This window comes from Scyliorhinus torazame, chromosome 10 (genome assembly GCF_047496885.1).
Source record: "Scyliorhinus torazame isolate Kashiwa2021f chromosome 10, sScyTor2.1, whole genome shotgun sequence".
NCBI classification, from domain to species: Eukaryota; Metazoa; Chordata; class Chondrichthyes; order Carcharhiniformes; family Scyliorhinidae; genus Scyliorhinus; species Scyliorhinus torazame.
Genome location: NC_092716.1, coordinates 96,406,843 through 96,427,137, shown reverse-complemented (window position 1 = coordinate 96,427,137; position 20,295 = coordinate 96,406,843). Strand labels below are relative to the sequence as shown.

Genomic DNA, 20,295 nt, shown 5'->3' with positions numbered 1-20,295 from the left:
CGGATGACACATCAGAAACAAGAGTTTTATTTTGAGTTTCCAGAGGAGGCGATGGACTTGAGGGACCATGGACTGGGAGGTCTGTGAGGTCACTGAACTTTGGAGAGGAGCTTTATGTTTATGGTGGAGTGTATGAGGTAGGTAGTTCGGGGTTGCTTTTGACGGGGGAACAGCGATGGTGAATGTGCCTTTTGTTCTTTGTTTGCTGGTGGTTGGGGGGTGGGGAGGGGCGGACTGGAGGGGGAAGGGGAAGTTAGAGACCTTGGGCGGGGGCCACCATGCTGGCTGGGCAGGCTAATTAACGGAAGTGAAGTGGGGAGTCATGAGGTGGAAGGCATGGGGTGGGGGTTGTTTCTTCATTTGGGAAGGGAAGGGGGAGGGTTGCTGACATGGGTACGATTGGTGTGGCGCAGTTGGGAAGGGAGCGATGGCGGCAGACATCCGAGGGTAGGCCCGGAGGGGTGCGTGATACGGACCAGGGGTAGGCTCAAGAAGGGGTATGGCTGATCGGCAGGGGAGGAGGGCGGAGAGCCCCCTGACCTGGCTGGTCACGTGGAATGTGAGAGGGCTGAATGGGCTAGTATTTTTTATAAACATTTTATTGAGGTATTTATGGTTTTATAACAACAACAAAATAAACAATATACATGAAATTATAAACATAGTGCAAAAGCCGTCTTCCTCCCTTACAGGTCGCACCATTACTAACCCCCTTCTCTAAACTAAGCTAACCCCCAGCACCCCCTCCCTTCTGCTGACGGTTAATTTTCCCCCAAAAAGTCGACGAACGGCTGCCACCTCGGGCGAACCCTGACATTGACCCTCTCAGTTAGCCAGGTCTCCATCATCGGGGGCTTTGGGTCCCTCCAAGCTAATAGTATCTGTCTCAGGGCTACCAGGGAAGCAAAGGCGAGAACGTCAGCCTCTTTCTCCTTCTGGATTCCCGTGTCTTCCGACACACCGAAAATCGCCACCTCTGGACTCAGTGCCACCCTTGTTTTTGACACCTTGGACATGACATCCGCAAACCCCTGCCAGAATCCCCTAAGCCTCGGGCATGCCCAGAACATATGGACATGGTTTGCTGACCCTCCCGCACACCTTGCGCATCTATCTTCTACCCCAAAGAACCTGCTCATCCGGGCCACTGTCATGTGGGCCCGGTGAACAACCTAAATTGTATCATGCTGAGCCTGGCACATGTTGTGGACGCATTGACTACTCAACGCATCCGCCCAGAGACCATCCTTTATCTCTCCTCCTAACTCCTCTTCCCACTTGTGCTTCAACTCCTCGGTCTGCATCTCCTCTAACCCCATGAGTTCCTTGTAAATATCAGAAACCCTCCCTTCTCCCACCCACACTCTAGAAACTACCCTGTCCTGTATCCCACTTGGTGTCAGGAGCGGGAAGGTTAAGACCTGCCTGCGTAGGAAGTCCTGCACCTGCAGGTACCTAAACTCATTTCCCCTCGCCAATCCAAATTTCTCCTCCAGCTCCCTCAGGCTAGAAAAGCTCCCCTCCATAAACATATCTCCCATCCTCTCAATCCCTGCTCTATGCCATCTCCGGAACCCTCCATCCAGCCTTCCCGGAGCAAACCAGTGATTATTACAAATTGGAGACCACACCAAAGCTCCCTCCGCTCCCACATGCCTCCTCCATTGCCCCCAGACTCTCAGGGCCGCCACCACCACGGGGCTGGTGGAGTACCGTGCCGGCGGGAACGGCAGAGGCGCCGTTACCAACGCCCCCACACTGGTGCCCTTGCATGATGCCACCACCACGCACTCCCATACCGACCCTTCCCCCACCATCCACTTCCTAATCATGGCTATATTCGTCGCCCTATAATAATTACTAAAGTTCGGCAGCGCCAGCCCGCCTTCCCCCTGGCTCCGCTCAAGCAACCCCTTTTTTACTCGCGGGGTCTTACCCGCCCATACAAAGCCAGTGATCACCCTATTGACCCATTTACTGAATGGGCTAGTTAAACGGTCGGGTGTGTTCACACACCTGAGGAGCTTGAAGGCGGATGTGGTGTTTTTACAGGAGCCACATCTGAAGTTGGGGAATTAAACAAGGCTGAGCAAGGGATGGGCAGGGCGGGTGTTGGTGGAAGATGAGGGGAGTAGCAGTGTTGATCAATAAGATGGTGGCATTTGAGATGGGGAGCGTTGTTGCCGATCCGGGGGGGGGGGTAGATATGTGGTGGTCAGTGGGAAACTGGAGGGGGTGCAGGTGGTCCTGGTAAATGTTTATGTCCCAAATTGAATTATGTGGATTTTATAAGGCGGGTGTCGGGGAAGATTCCGGATTTCATAAGTTTATAAGATATAGGAGCAGAATTAGGAAATTCGGCCCATCAGGTCTGCTCCACCATTCTATCATGGCTGATATGATCCTCATCTGTTACCGACAATGCTGCAGTCCAAGAGCTGGATTGCAATATCAGCCAGAGCATTTCATCCCTCGAACACATGATCTAGGAGCGGGAGTAGGCAATTTAGCCTCCTGAGCTTAAACACCTTCAATGTGATCATGGCTGATCCCATCATGGCCTCAACTCCACTGACCTCCCTGTTCTCTACAACCCTTCAACCCATTACCAATTAAAAATCTGTCTAACTCCTCCTTAAATTTACTCACTGTCCCAGTATCCACTGCATTCTGGGGTAGTGAATTCCACAGCTTCACAACCCTTTGGAAGAAGTAGTTTCTCCTCATCTGTTTTAAATTTGCTACCTCTTATTCTAAGATTTTGACCTCTCGTTTTAGAATGCCCCACAAAAGGAAGCATCAGTTTCACATCTACTTTATCCATACCTTTTAGCATCTTGTATATCTCGATTTGATCTCCCCTCATTCTTCAAAACTCCAGACAGTATAGGTCTAATCTGTTCAATCTCGCCTCATATGACAAACTCTCCAAACCTATCTACATCCATTTGTAAGTTTCTTATTTCCACATTGCAACTTACTGTCCCACCTATTTTTGTGTCATCTGCGAATTTGGTTATCGAACCTTCCATCCCTGTATCCAAGTCGTTAATATAGATTTTAAATAGCTGGGGCCCAAGGACCGAACCCTGTGGCACCCCACTAGTTATATCTTGCCATCCAGAAAAAAAAACATTTAGCCCAACTCTCTGTCCCCTGTCGGTCAGCCAGTCTTCTATCCAAGCTACTAAGTTACCTCTAATCCCATGTCACCTTGTGAATTAATCTTCTGTGCGGCACTTTATCAAACGCCTTCCAGAAGTCCATCTACATCTACAGGATCCCCATTATCCACTTTCCTTGTTACATCTTTGAAGAACTCTAGCAAATTCGTCAAACATGATTTACCCTTCATAAAACAATGCTGATTCTGAAGGAAATTACATAGGCTTGAGGACAGATTTGGCCCGTATAAACTGGGCAGGAAGGCTAAAAGGTAGGATAGCTGATGAGCAATGGCAGTTGTTTAAGGAGATACTCAATTCCTCAGAACTAAAATATATCCCAGTGAGAAAGAAATATGCTAAGAGTGGTAAAAGACATCCATGGCTAAACAAGGAGGTCAAAGACATCAAAAAGACAAAAACTAAGGTATATCATATTTCAAAGGCCTGTGGTACTTGGTGCCGCCGGAGGAGGGGTTCCTGAAGGAGAGTTTAGGTTAGTGTCTACGGGGAAGTCGGTGGGTCAGTTGCAGAGGGCTCGAGGGGCAGTTTACGAGTACGGGGAGAAGGCGAGTAGGATGCTGGCCCATCAGTTGAGGAAGCAAGCAGCGGCAAGGGAGATAGGTAGAGTGAGGAACGAGAGGGGTAAGATGATGATGGACCCGGAGGGGGTGAATGGGGTATTTGAATCCTTTTATAGGAGCCCCGATGGGGGAAGAGAGGATGAGGCGGTTCCTGGATACATTGGAGTTTCCCAAGGTAGAGGAGGGAGGGGGGTTCAGGGCCTGCAGGCCCTGATTGGACTGAGGGAGGTGCTGGATAGCATGAGGGTGACGCAGGCAGGGAAAGCCCCGGGACCGGGCAGGTTCCCAGTAGAGCTTTTTTAAATTTTGCGGGGGGGAGCTGGGCCACTGTTGGTGAGGATGTACAATGGAGACGAGGGAGAGGGAGGAACTCCCCCTACTTTATCACAGGCTTCCATCTCCCTGATTCTAAAAACGGATAAGGACCCGGAGCAGTGTGGGTCGTACCGCACAATATCGTTATTGAATGTTGATGCCAAGCTTTTGGTTAAGGTGCTTACATCTTAGGACTGTGTGCTGGTGGTGACTGGGGAGGATCAAAAGGGTTTTGTGAAAGGAAGGCAACTGTCAGCGAATGTGCAGAGGTTACTTAACATGATTATGATGCCCTTGGGGAGGCAGGATGTTGACGTGGTGGTGGCGATGGACGCAGAGAAGGCTTTAGACTGGGTGGAGTGCGTGTATCTGTTCAAGGTGCTGGGTCGATTTGAGTTTGGGTGGGTGTTTATGGATCGGGTTCGGCTGCTGTATAAGGTGCTGGCGGTGAGTGTGCAGACGAACTGAGTGAGTTTGGGGTACTTTGACCTTCACCGTGGGATGAGGCAGGTGTGCCAGCTCTCCCTGATGCTTTTCGCCTTGACGATAGAGCCGTTGACAATGGCCCTTAGGGCGCCGAAGGACTGGAGAGGAATTGTGGGGGGTGCCGATCATCGGGTATCACTGCATGCAGTAACTTGTTATTGTACATTTTTTACCCATTGGGCAGCATTCGGGAGATTATGCAGATCTGAGGGGAATTTGGCCGAATTGAACATGGTAAAGAGAGAGGTGTTCCCAATCAATTCCAGAGGGCAGAAAGGAGGTTGGTGGAGGTACCGTTCAGGGTGGTGGGGGACAAGCTTTAGGTATCTTGGTATTCCGGTGGCATGGAACTGGGCCTAACTGCATAGAATGAACTTAGCCCAATTGGAAGGGATGAAGGAGGATTTTAAGAGGTGGGACATTTTGCCGTTGTCACTGGCTGGGCAGGTGCAGACAGTAAAAATGAAGGTGCTGCCTAAGTTTCTGCTCGTGTTTCATAACCTCCCTATCTTTGTCCCCAAGTCTTTTTTCAGGAAAGTCAATGTGTTGATCTCGGGGGTTGTGTAGGTGGGGAAGGCCCCGCAAGTACAGCGAGTTTTTTTTTTTGGTGGGGTGGGGTGGTAGCTGGCATTGCTGAATTTGATAAATTATTATTGGGCGGCAAATATTCCGATGGTGTGGAATGGGGCTGTGGAGGAGAGATTGGTCTGGGGAGGGTGGAGGCGGAGGTGGCATTGGTTAGGGGAGGGGTTTGAGGGCTTTGGCGTTGGAGTCTTTGCCATTCTCGCCTGCCAGGTACTCTGTAAGCCCAGTGGTGGTGTTGGCTTTACGGGTGTGGGGCAATGGAGGCAGCACTTGGGGTTGGAGTGTATGTCGTTGTGACGCGATTTGCGAAAACCATAGGTTCGTGCCGGTGAGACTAGACTCGAGGTTCCGGGGGTGGCGGCAGGAGGGGATTGATATTTCAGGGACTTATTTATAGGGGGCAAATTTGTGGGGCTGGAGGAGTTGGAGGAATTGTTTGAGTTGCCCAAGGGGAATGGTTTTAGGTTTTTGTGAGGGATGAGGTGCCGCCCTTCCCGGGGCTGCCGCCTCTGGCGTTGCAAGACCAGCTGGCAAAATAGGGAAGGGGAAGGTGTTGGATATTTATAAGGAATTGATGAAGAGGGAAGTCGCTCTGGTGGAAGATGTTAAGCGCAAATGGGAGGAGGAGCTGGGAGGGGAGGTGGGGGCCGGGGCATGGGCTGAGACCTTGCAGAGGGTTAACGCATCCTCGTCATGTGCGAGGTTAAGCCTCATCCAGTTTAAAGTGGTGCATGAGGCCCACATCACGGTAGTGAGGAAGAGCAAGTTCTTTGGGGGGGGTGGAAGACTGGTGTGGGCGGTGCACAGGGGGCTCGCGAATCACGTCCACATGTTCTGGCCATGTCCAAAGACTCGGGGGGGGGATCTGGCAGGGATTTTCAGATGTTTCCAAAGACTGAGGGGTTCTGGCAGGGATTGTCGGATGTTATGTCCGAGGTTCTGGCTGTGGAGGTGGCCCCAAGGCTGGAGGTGGTGATATTTGGCCTGTCAGAAGATCTGGGAGTCCAGGTGGGGAGAGAGGCCGTTGTATTGGCCTTTGCCTCACTGATAGCCTGGAGACTGATTTTGTTGTGTGGTGGGACTCGGAGCTGCTGAAAGGGTGAGTGACCAGCAGAATTCCTGAGTTTGGAGAAGATCAAATTTGCTTTGCGGGGGTCGGAGAAGGGTTCACTTGGAGGTGGAAACAGTTCATTGATTTTATCCAATTTCCTTTTCAATACTACTATCGAATTTGCTTCCACCACGATTTCAGACAAGGGCAGTGGCTATATGGATGCAAAATTGACTCCAGGTCAGAAAGCAGAGAGCAGTTGTGTTATGGGCCAGGGTTTAGAGAACCCCAAAGTGTACCATGGAGTTCACCTGACCCACAACTATTAATAGATTATGGTATGGGGAGCACACGGCTCACTCTACAGGTGTGGTACAGCAGAAATGGAAAAGTATTTTTTTAAACAAAACCATGTTTATTCTATGAACTCAAGTTCACCTTTTTAAAACAAAGTGAATATCTTAGCAACCATTAATTCAAAGATAACCCCCAAAGAATACAACACTAAGTAATCCTTTAAGCTGTCCTTTCAACATCCAAAAGACTTAACAACCGTTAAACAGAAGCACATCAGGGTTTACATTCAATACTGAAAACATTTAAATTTCTGAATTCACCAAATGATCAAGAGATAGTCCTTCATGGCAGAGAGATCAACAGCACAGCTACTTTGCCTGATTTCAGCTGCAACACACTGCAAAACGAAACCAAAAAAAAACAGACACACCCAAGCTTTTCTCAAAGTGAAACCAAAAAGCAGAACCAGAGCTCAGCTCCACCCACACTCTGACATCACTGCAGTAACATGAGCAGCCAAACATTTCTTAAAGCGACATTCTCATGACAGTTGTAATTTGGAGGAAAGCATACAATGCTGTACCCCAGAGGTCAGCATTTAGCTCAGTGGGCTAGACAGCTGGTTTGTAATGCAGAACAAGGCCAGCAGTGGGGGTTCAATTCCCATACCATTCTGAATTCTCCCTCCGTGTACCCGAACAGGCGCCGTAGTGTGGCAACTAGGGGCTTTTCACAGTAACTTCATTGTAGTGTTAATGTAAGCCTACATGTGACAATAAAGGCTATTTATTTTATTTATTTCCCTGAAGATGGGTAAATAGGGCATAATTGCCGATGGCACATAACATGGAAATGCAGTTCACAATTAGAAGCATAGTGGCAAACTTCAGTTGGAGACACATCAGTGAAATGGACAGACGTGGCAGAGGCAATTTAGTGCAGAGAAGTGTGAAATTCTACATTTTGGTAGGGAGAATGACCAGAGCACAGTCTGGAATGGTGGTGGAAGCAAATTCAATAGTAGCATTCAAAAGAAAATTGGATAAATATACAGTGCTATGGAGAAGGAACCGGGGGACTGGTGCTCATTGAATATCTCTTTCAAGGGCTGGCACAGGCATGATGGTGAATGGCCTCTTTTATCCTGTACCATTCTATGACTATCTCTCTAGCTAGATGTGACTATTGCGGTTAATTCTATGATTCTGTTTTCAGTCCAGAGGGAACAGTTGGAGTGTTAACTGGGCAAAGTGAAATTTGTTCCTGTGGCCCTATTTAATCCTTCATTTCATGTTCACATACAATAAACTGGATCAGTGCTTGTGCCTGATGCTGAAATGACATTTCTGTTGGTCTATAAACACATTTTTGAGACGTTAAAATCCTTATTAAGCCCCAGTTTGACCCTAGCTTACAGTAGCCGACACTGGAGCAGTCAGCCTATTGCGTGTAGGCTTACTATGTTGTAGTCCTGGCTTATAGCAGGAACACATTTTTATTCACTATTTTTTCTCTGGTTTGTGCCTTGTTCCTGAGGTATGTTTATGCTAACACCTTGCTGTGCTTTTGATGACAGGTGTGACTCGGGGGAGGAGAATGACCGGAATGTGCATGTATGCCAACATTTCCAGCATAATGTAAAATATCTGAAGATTACGTGTGATCAGTCTTTGAAGGCAAATCGTAAGAACTTTGCCCGAATTCTGCACAACTTGTCTGAAACGGCAACCAATCTGTTGGGCCTCTCCATGGTGTGCACTGGCCAAAATCCTTACTTCTATTCTGGGCAAGACCTGCTGCAAAGTGTCAACAATTTATTCAAAGCAAACTCTTACTTACATCTCCGCCACATCGACTTCCGAAAAATGCCATTCACTTTGGATGATGGCACCATTCAACTTGTCTCCAGCAGAAGTCCATGTTTGGAGAGTTTATTCATCAATAATAAGACATTTGTGTGTAAGGTGACTTCTGAAACCCTTAAGGAGGCCCTGAGGCATTGCCCAAATTTGTCTGCTCTGGGATTGTTTTATACAAGCCTGACAGAAGCTGTCCTTGCTGAACTGCTGAATGCCAAGCGCCTGCCCCTGAAACTCCTCCAGCTGCACTGTGAACGCATGGATCAATTTAACCCAACTATCTCAGAGGAGATGTGGAAGACTTTGGCAAAGAGACACCAAACTCTTTCTGTGGACATCGAGCTGGACCATACAGTCCCTGCTAAGAAAATACCGCAAATCCTTCAGCCTGCTATCCCAGTGGCTAGTATAGAATTAAACACCTTCACATTTATGGTGGAGCAGGTCAGCTTTATCTCTCGAAATTATCACAGCACTTTGAAAAGGGCAGTCCTGCAAACAACATCCTCTGATAAACTGAACCAGGCCTTGTTGCAGCTGGCATCTTGCTGCCTGTCTTTGGAGGAGATTCATTGCTACTGTGTGGTGTCTGTGGCTGTTGTGCAAGCTTTCCTCCTCCACTGTCCCAGACTCTGCAAGTATACATTGAAGACATCGAAAGAGCCACACCCCTGGCTGCCAGAAATTCTACAATGATCTTGGGAGTTGATCAAAGTTGTCTTCTGACATGAGAAGGAATCATCCATTGATTTTGCTGTATTAAACTTGACTTCAAAAGAGTGCACAGGATCTGTTTTCCAGGGACTCTGCCCAAGGGGAGGGGACCTATTTGTTTTGCAAGTTGAAAAGTTTTAACTTTGAACAAAAAGATCTGGTAGAGTAAAAGACACTAACAGGTGGAAACTTTCCAGCTTCTGCAAAACAAACAGCCTTGAAAGTCATTGTGCAATTGCTGGAAGGAAGTTGAGATGGAGAACTGTCTCATAACCCCATTCCCCCTCTCTTTACACATGGTTATATCTCTGGTGGAGGCCTGTATTATATTTTGGTATCTTGTTCAATCGGCAAAGCTCTTTCCTTAGCCTCCTAAACATAGCAGAATCACTTGAGTGCATTGGAGTATTTGCATCGTCATATGAAATTATGTTGTGCCGTAAGGTTGTGACACACCAGGCCCATTCAGCCTCTTTCCATCGGCCCATTAGTTACAATTTTTAAAATCATGGTATCCTGTCCCTCAACTCATTCATAAACCTACTGGACGACACGTACTTTGTAAATTAAACAGCCCATCTCTGAGCAGATGAGAAGCCAGGCTCCCCCTTTTACAAAGTAGCCTTGAGAGGGCATAAGGGAGAGCAGAGGCATAGGACCAACACAAACAGTACAGACCTGACCATCACTGGAGTTGCCAGATGGATAGTTGACTTGCTCTATACTCTGCAGTTCAGAGCCACTTTAATACTGAGTGTAATCAGAGGTACACTTTCTGGTGGCACTGACAAGAACACACATTTCATTCAGTGTTTCCGTTGCTCACCCTGCACTGTCAGCATTTTGCCTTTTTTTATTAACTTAGTTTCACTTTTGCAAAATACAAGGATGTCTGCACAAATGAACCACATAACCAGCAGATCCCAGAACTGAAATTTCACTTTTTGGCCATCTATTTATTAAAAAATACTCTCTTCTTTTTCATAAACTGACATAAGCTGTTAGAGAATTTATTCTCGTGATTGTTTGAGAGTATTAGCAGAGGTGTGAAAAGAGTCTCAGCAGTGCCAAACCGTTTTTTATAAAATATATTGTTCCTGATTAGAACTGTTAGCTATACAGAGAGTTTTTAAAAATCTAGAATCTATAAATTGCAATTTTTAAAATTACAATAAGAATTCATGTCACCTGATAACTCCAAAATGCAATAGCTGCTTTTTTGGTATTTAAAAAAAAAACTTAAATGCTCTATTTTTGTTGGATTCTCTTGAATGTAAACTGCCAAGCAGCAGCCTTGCAAACTATGAATAATTTTCTGTCATGGAGCTATGACCAGTTCGCGAACCTTGCTCCATCCCACAGACATTTTCTTTGATCTTGGGTGTCTGCTTTCTTAATGTAAATCTTCCTAGGTCACCTTTCTGTTTCCTACTTGCCCGCTCACAACCTTGGAAGTGGTAAGGAAGTATCAGGTTGTAAAGTCCTTCTTAAATGTTGAAAATAACTGGTGTCATTACCATTCTGGATATATTTGTAATTAAATGGCTATCCATGTATATGGGCCCCACCACCTCTGTAAACCTCTTCTAACCCTATAATCCTGCTAATATCTCTGCATTCCATTCATTTTGGACTCTTGCTTGTTACCAATTTTAATCACCACACTCACTCCCATTTTAGAGCTCACCTTTTGTGATCAAGCTTTTGGTCACCTACCCCAATATCTCTTACGTGGCTCGGTGTCAAATTTTCCTTGACAATGATCGTGTGAAGTGCCTTAGGTTGTTTTACTACATTGAAAGCTGCTCTATAAATGCACGGTTTTGTTGTTGAGAAACTCTTTGTCAGTCGTGGTGCAAGTATTGTATGCTGTGATTGTAACACTCTTATATTAATACAGATTCATGACTGGATATAACACTTCTGTATAGTTTTTTTTATTCTTTCATGGGATGTGGATGTTATTGGTGAGACCAACATTGGTTGCTCCCGAGTTGCCTGTGGAAAGGTGATGGTGAGCTGCCTTCTTGGATCCACAGTGCAGTTGGGAAGGGAGTTCAAGGAATTTGATCGCGCGATACTGAAGGAACGACAACATGGTTCCAAGCCAGGATGATATGCGGCTTGAAGGGGGAACGTGCAGGTGGTGGGGATTCCTCGCCTCTGATGCCTTTGTCCTTCTAGATGGTAGAATCGTGGGTTTAGAAGAATCATTGGTGTGCCGCTGCAGTGCATCTTGTATATAGAACATTCTCCTGCCACTGTGCAATGGTGGTGGAAAGGGTGCTGATCACGCGGATTGCTTTATCCTGGATAGTGTCAAACTTCTGTGGGTGTTGTTGGAGCCACACTCCTCATTACGGCAAGTGGAGTGTATTCCATCAAACTCCTGACTTGTGCCTTTTAGATGGTGGACAGACTTTTGGGAGTATTTATAGGGCTGGCCCAGTTTAGTTTCTGGTTAATGGTAACCCCTAGGATGTTATTGAATGTCAAGAAGAGATGATTAGATTCTCTCTTTTTGGAGATGGTCATTGCCAGGCACTTGTGGGGCGTGAATGTTATTTGCCACTTTTCAGGCCAAGCCTGAAAGTTAACACATGGATACTGACTGCTTCGGTACCTGGGGAGTTGCGTATGGGCCTGAACATTGTGCAATCATCAGCAAATATCCCCACTTCCGACCTTATCATAAGAAACAGGAGCAGCTGTTGGCCATTCAGCCCATTTAGCCTGACCCAATCTCCACTACTCTTTGTGGAATTTCAAAGACTAACGATCCTCCGAAAGTAGAAATCTCTCAATCTCTGGCTTAAATTAGAGACCCCTTTTTTGTTAAGGAAGTTCTAGGTTCCTCCACGAAGGGAAACGTTCTCTTCGCATTCACCCTGTCAATCCCTCTCGGAATCATATATTTCAAAAAGATCTCCTCTAAAACTCTAAAGTAGGGTGTTCCCAAGCTGGGCCACGTGGAACCCCGGTGTTCAATGAGAGGCTTCCAGGGAGACCGCAGAGTTCCAGCAGCCATGTGGCAAAAAGGCAGGTTTTTTTTTAAACCCGAAAGAAAAAGCGTGTGAACTTAAATGCGCATGTAAGTCAGCAAAAATTTGAGATAGGGCAAAGGCCGCAAACCAACAAATAAAATATCAAATTGACCAATCTCTAGGCATGGGCTTCAGTTAGGTTGACTAGTGAGCCTATTCATAGCCAATGCTCAGAGAGGCAGGGCTCTGATTACCAGTTTGATTTTTATTTCAGTTGTTGGGTAGAAAAGAGTGCGGAGAAGTGGCCTGTGAGGTAAAGGAACAGTGACTATGGCGCAGGTAAGTACTCTTACTCAGTAAGAGAAATTGTTATCTTGGCAATGTCAACCACATCCTGAGAACACATTGGCAAATAGACTATGTGAAGGGGGGCTTTGACAGGGAATTCATGGGGGGCTTTGGCAGAGAATTTCTGGGAGGGACTTTGGGAGGAGATTCATGTGACAGGGTTGAAACATGTCATTGACATGATAAAGTTTGGGGTTTCCCCAATGCCCTTGGATGGTCATGGCTGGAAAGTTTGCGAAGCTTTAAAGAGTATAGACCCAACCTGTATGACAACAACCCCTTCATGCAGTCCAATGAACTTCCTCTGAACTGCCTGTAATGGAAGCACATATGCTTGTAATGTATATCCCCCCCCTTAAATAAGGAGTCTAAAACTGCACCGTACTCTCAGTACAGTCTCACCGATGCCTTGTACAGCTGTATCAAGACTTATCTACATTTACATTCCATCCCCCTTGCCATAAAGGCTAATATACCTTTTGCCTCAATTACTTGCTGTATCTACATGCGGACATTTTGTGATTCATGTACAAGGACACGCAGGGGTCCCTCTGTACCACAGCATTCTGCAATTTCTCTCCATTTAAATAGTAAACTGCTTTTCTATTCCTACCAAAGTGGATAAGTTCACATTTTCCCACAGCATCCTCCCTCTGCCAAATTTTAGGCCATTCAATTGACTTATCTGTATCCCCTTGCAGACTTTTTGTATCCTCCTCACAACCTGCTTTCCTACCTATCTTTGCATCAGCAGTAAATCTGACTACAATACAGTTGATCATTTCATTGCAGTCATTCATGTAGATCGTAACTAATTGACACCCTGGCACTGATTCCTGTGGCAAACCCGTACTTACAGTTTGCCAACATGAATGTGATCCATTTACCCTGATTCTCTGCTTCCTGTTGGTTAGTCTATTCTCTGTCCAGGCTAATATATCACCTCCAAAACCACGAGCTCTTATTTTGTAGAGAAACATTTTATGTTGGGGGGGGGGGAAGGTCATTGATGAAACAGTTGTAGATGGTTGGGCCTAGGATACGAGCCTGAGGAACTCCAGTTATTTATTTGCAAATAATTTTAAAGATATTCTAATTCTTAGGTTCTAGTCCTTTGGGTTTTGACATGTAATACATGCCTTGTATCTGTTCTAAAAGATCCCTCACAGAGCTCTGCTGAGTTGCTATTTTAATTGCAGCATTGATTTTGGATTGGGCCTCTCTAATTGTAATTTGAGTTTTTGTTTTGGCTAGCACAGTAGCTTCACAGCTCCAGGGTCCCAGGTTCAATTCCAGGCTTGGGACACTGTCTGTGTGGAGTTTGCACGTTCTCCCCGTGTGTGCGTGGATTTCCTTTGGGGTCCGGTTTCCTCCCACAGTCCAAAGATGTGCAGGTTAGTGGATTGGCCATTCTAAATTGCCTTGGTGTCCAAAAAAGGTTAAGTTGAGTTACGGGGATAAAGGGGATAGGGTGGAGGTGTGGGGCTTAAGTAGGGTGCTCTTTCCAAGGGCCGGTGCAGACTCGATGGGCTGAATGGCCTCCTTCTGCACTGTAAATTCTATGATAATCCAATTGGTTAAGCTATAACAAGGTTTACTCTCAATGCTGCTTTAAAACAACAGCAGGGTCTTTATGATGACGGCTTATTCTTTACATGTGCAGAATGTTATGAAATGCCCCACATATCTCTATCAATGAAGATACTTTAGCTTAGTTTTAATAAAACAAGAATAGAAATATTAAAAGAACATTTAAACGTTTTTCCTCGCAGTTACGCCTTCTGTTGCATTTGGTCTAGAACTTAGTGCAGCGTGTGCAGTGTTCCATGTCACAGTTGTAGTGTCGACTGGGTGTATTAACACTCCACAATGTGGCTGGTTCATTAAGATTAATTGTGAAGTTTGTATTCATGTTGTTCTTCATTGATGGGGATCTCAGCTTTGAGCATGGAAACTGGACAGGAGGGAATTTACTTTGCTGAGCTGACTATCCAGAGCAATGATGTTGTGTGCACTGGCACACTGCCAGCCCTGCCCACACAGCTGTTAACCCCATGAGGATTCAGCACTTTTTCACATTTTATAATGCGTATGCTAATCATTCACGAGATTGGCTAAATTCGATTGTCTGCCTTTCGGGAAGAGGGGAGCTATTGAATGGAACGGGACGTTTATCAGCATTATCAGCAGATCACTCAGCATTTTGTCAAAGTATTGGTGGATCAGACTGATGATCCATCATTGTAATGGACCTAGTGGTCTTTTAAAATTCTTAATTTACTTGTAGTCTTTATCAATAAAAGTTCAGGTGTGTTCAGTTAACCACCTTACAAATAATGATCTGGCTCAATCCAACTCTATTCAAAATGCTGTCTCTGTTCCTTCTGTCACAACGCACACACAGACACCATGGAAGATGTGACAAAACTTTCACTGAATCAAAAAATCCTCATTAACCTTTAAACAATGGAGTTTATCCAATGCTTTACCATCATCATTTGTAGGCCTGAAATTCAAAAAGGAAGTGTTCCTTGGATGTAGGTAATGCTGGCAATTTACTGCCCATCGCCAGTTTCCCTCAGAAGACAGTGGTGAGATTACTACTTTGCACTGATGGTGTTAGGTAGGGCATTCCAGAATTTTGGCTCACTAACTGTGCATTTTATTTCACCAAGACTAGATGGTGTGTGACTTGGAGGGGAACTTAAATCTGTGTAAGTGAATGGGTTAAATTTGGGCCCAAGGCATCTCCACCATTATCTGTTTTTAAATAAATTTAGAGTACCCAATTATTTTTTTTTCCAATTAAGGGGCAATTTAGTGTGGCCAATCCACCTAACCAGCAAATCTTTGGGTTGTGGGGGTGAAACCCACGCAGACATGGGAAGAAAGTACAAACTCCACACGGACAGTGACCCAGGGCCGGGATTCGAACCCAGTAGTCCCAGTGCTAACCACTGCACCACTCTCCACCATTATCTTAAGGCTCCTGACCTTGGTAGAGCTCAGTGGGTGATGTTGAAGTATGCTTAGAGGGTTTCTGCAGTGAATTATGTAATTTTCGTAATATGGCCCCTTTTTTAAAGGCAGGGGTGGGGCTGGGTGCATGTGAACCTGAAGATGGCAGCAAACCTATGGAGTTGGGGTGTGGTGGCCCACCTAATCTAAATGGCCAAGCCTCGCCTTTATTTGTGAGAAGTCCTGGAGAGATCCATTAACTGGCTGGTCAATGAGTGTGGAATTCAGCAGCAGGAGATTGCAGTCAGGGACCCAGCAGTCTGGTGATGTGGGGTTCTACCTGCATGTGGTGATGGTGTTCCTGGTCATGATCAGGGTTGGAGAGTGATATTGGGGGGGGGGGGGGGGGGGGGGGGGGATTTATTGGGCTCAAATGTTTGCCATGAACTGAAGAAGAGAATCCAGGATAAAGGAGATCCAAAGCTTTCTCCTGAGGCTTGGAGCGGCACTTGGTTCACAAGGTAATCTAAATGAAAGTTTTTAAACTTAAAATAAAAACAGGAAATGCTGGAAAAACTCAACAGTCCTGGCGACATCTGTGGAGGGAGAAACAAGAATTCATGTTACGAGTCCGTATGACTCAAAACTTACCTCTCTGGGTCTCCTCTGCTTCACAATTCCTCTCCTATTAAGGTTAGATTTGACAGGGACATTGTCACTGCTCCCAAACTCGGACTAACATTGAAGTTGGACCCTAATCATGTCTATTTAAAAGTGATACTCTTTCTTTGGGTGTCTTGCACACTTGCTGAAAGGGGCAGGTTAAGATTGAGAAATGGTGGAAAAGCAGTGGTTGTTATCAGACAGCATGAGCGACACTGGCCTAAGTTATAATTGCTCCTTCCCCATCTCTGGAAGAAGCAGTTGAACCTTTTCTTGTTTGAATTAAATTCTGGCCTTTAACTGGACAGGAGAGTGACAGAAACCCCAGAGAAATGGTGAAAATGATTTTTACATCATCTCTCTGAAGTTTTTTTTGCAGATCTCCAATGAAGGGGCCATAGGATAGCCCCATGGCATTTTAGGACTATTGTGTGGGGAGAGCTTTTCTGAATCTAACTGGTGCTGACCTAAGCAGTATTTGTTGGGGCAGTGGAGAGGGAGCTTTATTTTGTATCCAGCCTGAATTGGTGCAATCTGTTGTGCTCAATGCTGACTTTGGACTTTAAAGATTTGTGTACACCAGTGAAGAGTTTAGCATTAAACGGATGTTTGGAATGGGGACCATTTTACCTGCTCTCATGTGGGGCTGCACTTTGTGAAAATGTGATCATCTTATTGGCTGGTTTTAAAAAGCACATAAATACCTCAAAATATAGCTGGTATATTTTAAATGTCAGACGAATGTCCATGCGGTCTGGCTAACCTGACACCTGAAAATGGAAGGAAAAGTAATTTAAGCGACTTCTTTCCCCAAACGTGAGATGGAGGGGAGTTTTTTTTGTGTGTGTGCATGTTGCCATGTTTTGGTTATTAGAAGAATTACGGTAACATTGGCTGGAACCCAAAGTGTTTGAGGTCCTCTGTTCACATCCTATTGTTGAAATCCCACAGTTGGTTGGGCGAAGCTAAAAGGCAGCATTTGCCTGTGGTTGTGTGTGGACTGGTCACTGTGTGAAGTCTGCAGTGTTCGAGCGTGTACATGGGGCCCATTGTTCTGGGTGAGTGACTGTGCAGGGCAGGGGGGGGGGGGGGGCAATGATGGTTTTGCTGTTGTCACACTGGGGTCAGTGTCAGGTGGCATTGTATTTGGGATCAGTGGGTTGCGGGGTGCTTATTATGCTGGAGGTCGGTGTCAGATGATGTTGCACTGCTGGTGCCGCGGTCAGGGTCAGACGCTGATGCTTTGGGACAGTTTTGGAGCGTCGCTGAGGGGCGTTTGGATGTGATGAGCGCATCGAGCCGCTATCAGTGCACTGGGGGTCATGGATGGATACAGCAGTAACGTGCCCGCCTTCCTCACCAAGCTGTGGACTTTGGTGGAGGACCCCGAGACCAACGATCTGATCTGCTGGAGTGAGGTGAGTTCCCCGAGATCTGGGGTGGGGGGGGGGAGTCTTTTTGCCCAGTGTTGTGGGAGAGATCCTGGATCACCATCCCAACAGCAGCAATAATCTCACCAGGACCAGGGAGACGGTGCATCCCAGACATGGGCAATTCGTGACTGGACTGATGATCCATTTTAAATCGATTCTTGAAAATTCGAACGATTTCTAATTTAAAATTTTTCAAGGGTCCCAGTTTACAAACCATCTTCCAAAAGGCCGAATTTCTTTTATTTCCCCTCCCCTCCCGCAAATCACAAGTTGGTGAGCACTTTTTTAATGGAGAAAATGAGAGAGAAATCCGCGTATCACTTTGGCTGCAGCGTCTCTGGCCGACTGGATGAAGTTCTCACTTGCTTCATTGCCCCGGGCAGTTTGCCAATGTTACATCGACTTTGAGCACCCCCTTAGTAACCCTTGCGCTGTGTGTTGTGCTAGCGCCCCTTCTCACAAATCAAACCATATCTCAATCCAACGACTCTCTTCAACCTATCCCTGGATTCAAGAGCAAGGAACCAGTAATTCCCGAGATCAGGTCACAAGGGATCGACCAGGTCCCAAGAACCATAGTTTAATCACTGCAACCAACCCCCCACCCCCCCCCCCCCCCAATCCTCTGGCATATAGTCCTGTGACCCAGCTCACTGTCTATCCCAAAACAAACCTTGTCATATAATTAACGTAAATCCAGTAAGTCACAGAACTGTAAACCTTCCCACAAACATCCCCTTCCACCCTTTCCAATTTCAAATCACCTCGTCAAAAAAGATAATCTTTAGCCCCGGTGTACCCTCAGCTCTAGGGCCTGGTTCAATACCCTGAAACCTGGTGTGAAGTACACATGCGGCAGATCTACAGGTGATTCTATCCATCCCTGCATTAATTGGCAACAGTTTACCTGTATTGCAATAGCAACTAGATTTCAAAAGTACTTAGATCAGCTGTGATGTGCTTTGGGATGTACTGGGGATGGGACAGATGCGATACAAATGCAATTCTTATTGAGCCATTCCCACATCCGCCTTGGCTTTTAGCATCGATAGCACAGGATGATCTCTACATGTCTGTCTTTCCAGCTGCCTCAACTTTAGTCCTGGCACCTGGGGACCAGTTCCTATTCCCTTCCTGACTCCACCTCCCCAGAGCAACACATTGTTGCACATCTCAAACTAGTGCCTGACTTGGCTCCATCCTCTTAGTATTGGCAAGCTAGCCATCTTGGCCAAAATGACGATGCTTGGAGACACAGTGATAAGAGCCTTTCCTCTGCCTCGGACAATAGATTCCTTCAAAAAGGAAAAGCACCCAAGCGACACGGTGGCATAGTGGTTAGCACTGCTGGCTCACAGCACCAGGGACCCAGGTTCAATTCCGGCCTTGGGTTACTGTGGCGTTTTTACATTCTCCCTGTATCTGCGTGGTTTCCTGTGGATGCTCCGGTTTCCTCCCACAGTCCAAAGATGTGCAGTTTAGGTGGGGATAGTGCTGGGGATTGGGCATAGGTGGGGTGCTCGTTCAGAGGTTTGGTGCAGACTCGATGGGCCGAATGGCCTCCTACACTCTAACAATTCTATGAAACAGATCACAAACTGCAAAAATGAAGGACAGAAGAAGACTCAAATAGAGCCAAAACTCTTGTAGTATTATCAGCTTCCTCCTTGCTCTTCCAGTCCCAGATATTCGTGCTTTGTATCTTTTTATACTAATCAGGGGATATGGACATCACTGGTAAGCTGGCATTTATTGTCCATCTCTAGTTTTCCTTGAGGAGGTTGTTATATTACAATATGTAATATATGTATTTATCTCTTAATCAACCGGAGTTGTAAAATGATAGCCATAATCTTCCAGTAACGATTAAGTAATTTATTGAGTAATAGAAACTAATCTTGTGAGTTCTTTTTACTAATACTAAACTAGTAAAACAAATAAACAACAGTAGAATATTGACTATTAACTAAGTAGATATAAAACTCTGATAACTAATAACTTCTCTCTAGCTTTCTCACTTCTGTTATCCTGACACACACACCTCTGAGAAAGAACGGGAAAACAGTTATATAGGTCCTGATAGCGAGGCCATCTAGTGTTCATTTGCCTGTACTTGCTTAACATAGTCTGATCATGTATTATTTAACACCGAGATCACTACAAATGTGATGGTGGGTCTCCTTCTAGTCTGGCTGCTGTCTGTGTGGTGAAGGTACTCAAGATTCAGTTTTTCATTCATTTAATCTCTCTCTCTCTCTCTCCTTTCTTTCCCATCTGATGGCCGGGAGTTGCAGGATTTTGACTCCAAGATTGAAGGAACAATGATCAATACATGTCCTTGTCAGAATGCTGTGTAGTAACTTGGGGGGGTTTGGATGTGATAGTTATCTCATACACCAGCTGCCTTGGTCCATTCAGGTACTCGCAGTTGTGGGTTTGGGAAATGCTTTTGAAATGCTGCAGTGCGTCCTGTAGACAGAGCACATTGCAACTACTTTGAGCTTGTGGTGGAGAGAGTGAGTCTTTAGCTCGGTGGATGGACTGCTGATCAATTGGACGGCTTTGAACTTCTTGCGTATTATTGGGGCTGCACCATCCTTGCAAGTGAAGAGTAGCTCATCACTCCTGACTTGATGCCTTGTCGGCGGTTGAGAGGCTTTGGGGTGTCAGAAAGTGAAGTTCTCACGGAAGAATGTGCAGCTGCAGCGAGAACGGGTCAAGCCTGTAACTGTTCATTTCAATTTCAAGGATATCATTGGTTGAATTACTAGCCAGTTTTCAACTAATCAGATGCCAGCTTTCAAGGTGGAATGTAAGAGGCTGAGAATGGAAATGTTGATTTCCATAGTTTTTG

The 20,295-nt window shown here is 45.9% G+C and overlaps 2 protein-coding genes across 7 annotated transcripts in view; both read left to right on the top strand.

Annotated features, from left to right (window-relative positions):
- fbxl8 (F-box and leucine-rich repeat protein 8) overlaps positions 1–10,973 on the top strand; it is a 53,331-nt gene extending 42,358 nt beyond the window's left edge. For both annotated transcript variants that reach the window (XM_072518460.1, XM_072518461.1), the window contains one exon: positions 8,059–10,973. In XM_072518460.1, the coding sequence (XP_072374561.1) occupies positions 8,059–9,037 (979 nt within the window). In that variant the 3' untranslated portion in view covers positions 9,038–10,973. The remainder of the gene's footprint in view (positions 1–8,058) is intronic.
- Positions 10,974–12,322: 1,349 nt separating this feature from the next.
- hsf4 (heat shock transcription factor 4) overlaps positions 12,323–20,295 on the top strand; it is a 117,753-nt gene continuing 109,780 nt past the window's right edge. For 4 of the 5 annotated variants that reach the window (XM_072518459.1, XM_072518456.1, XM_072518458.1 and 1 more), the window contains exon 1: positions 17,209–17,426. In XM_072518459.1, the coding sequence (XP_072374560.1) occupies positions 17,331–17,426 (96 nt within the window). In that variant the 5' untranslated portion in view covers positions 17,209–17,330. Of the gene's footprint in view, positions 12,379–17,208; positions 17,427–20,295 lie in introns of those variants that run through there. The other variant, XM_072518457.1, reaches the window with a different exon arrangement.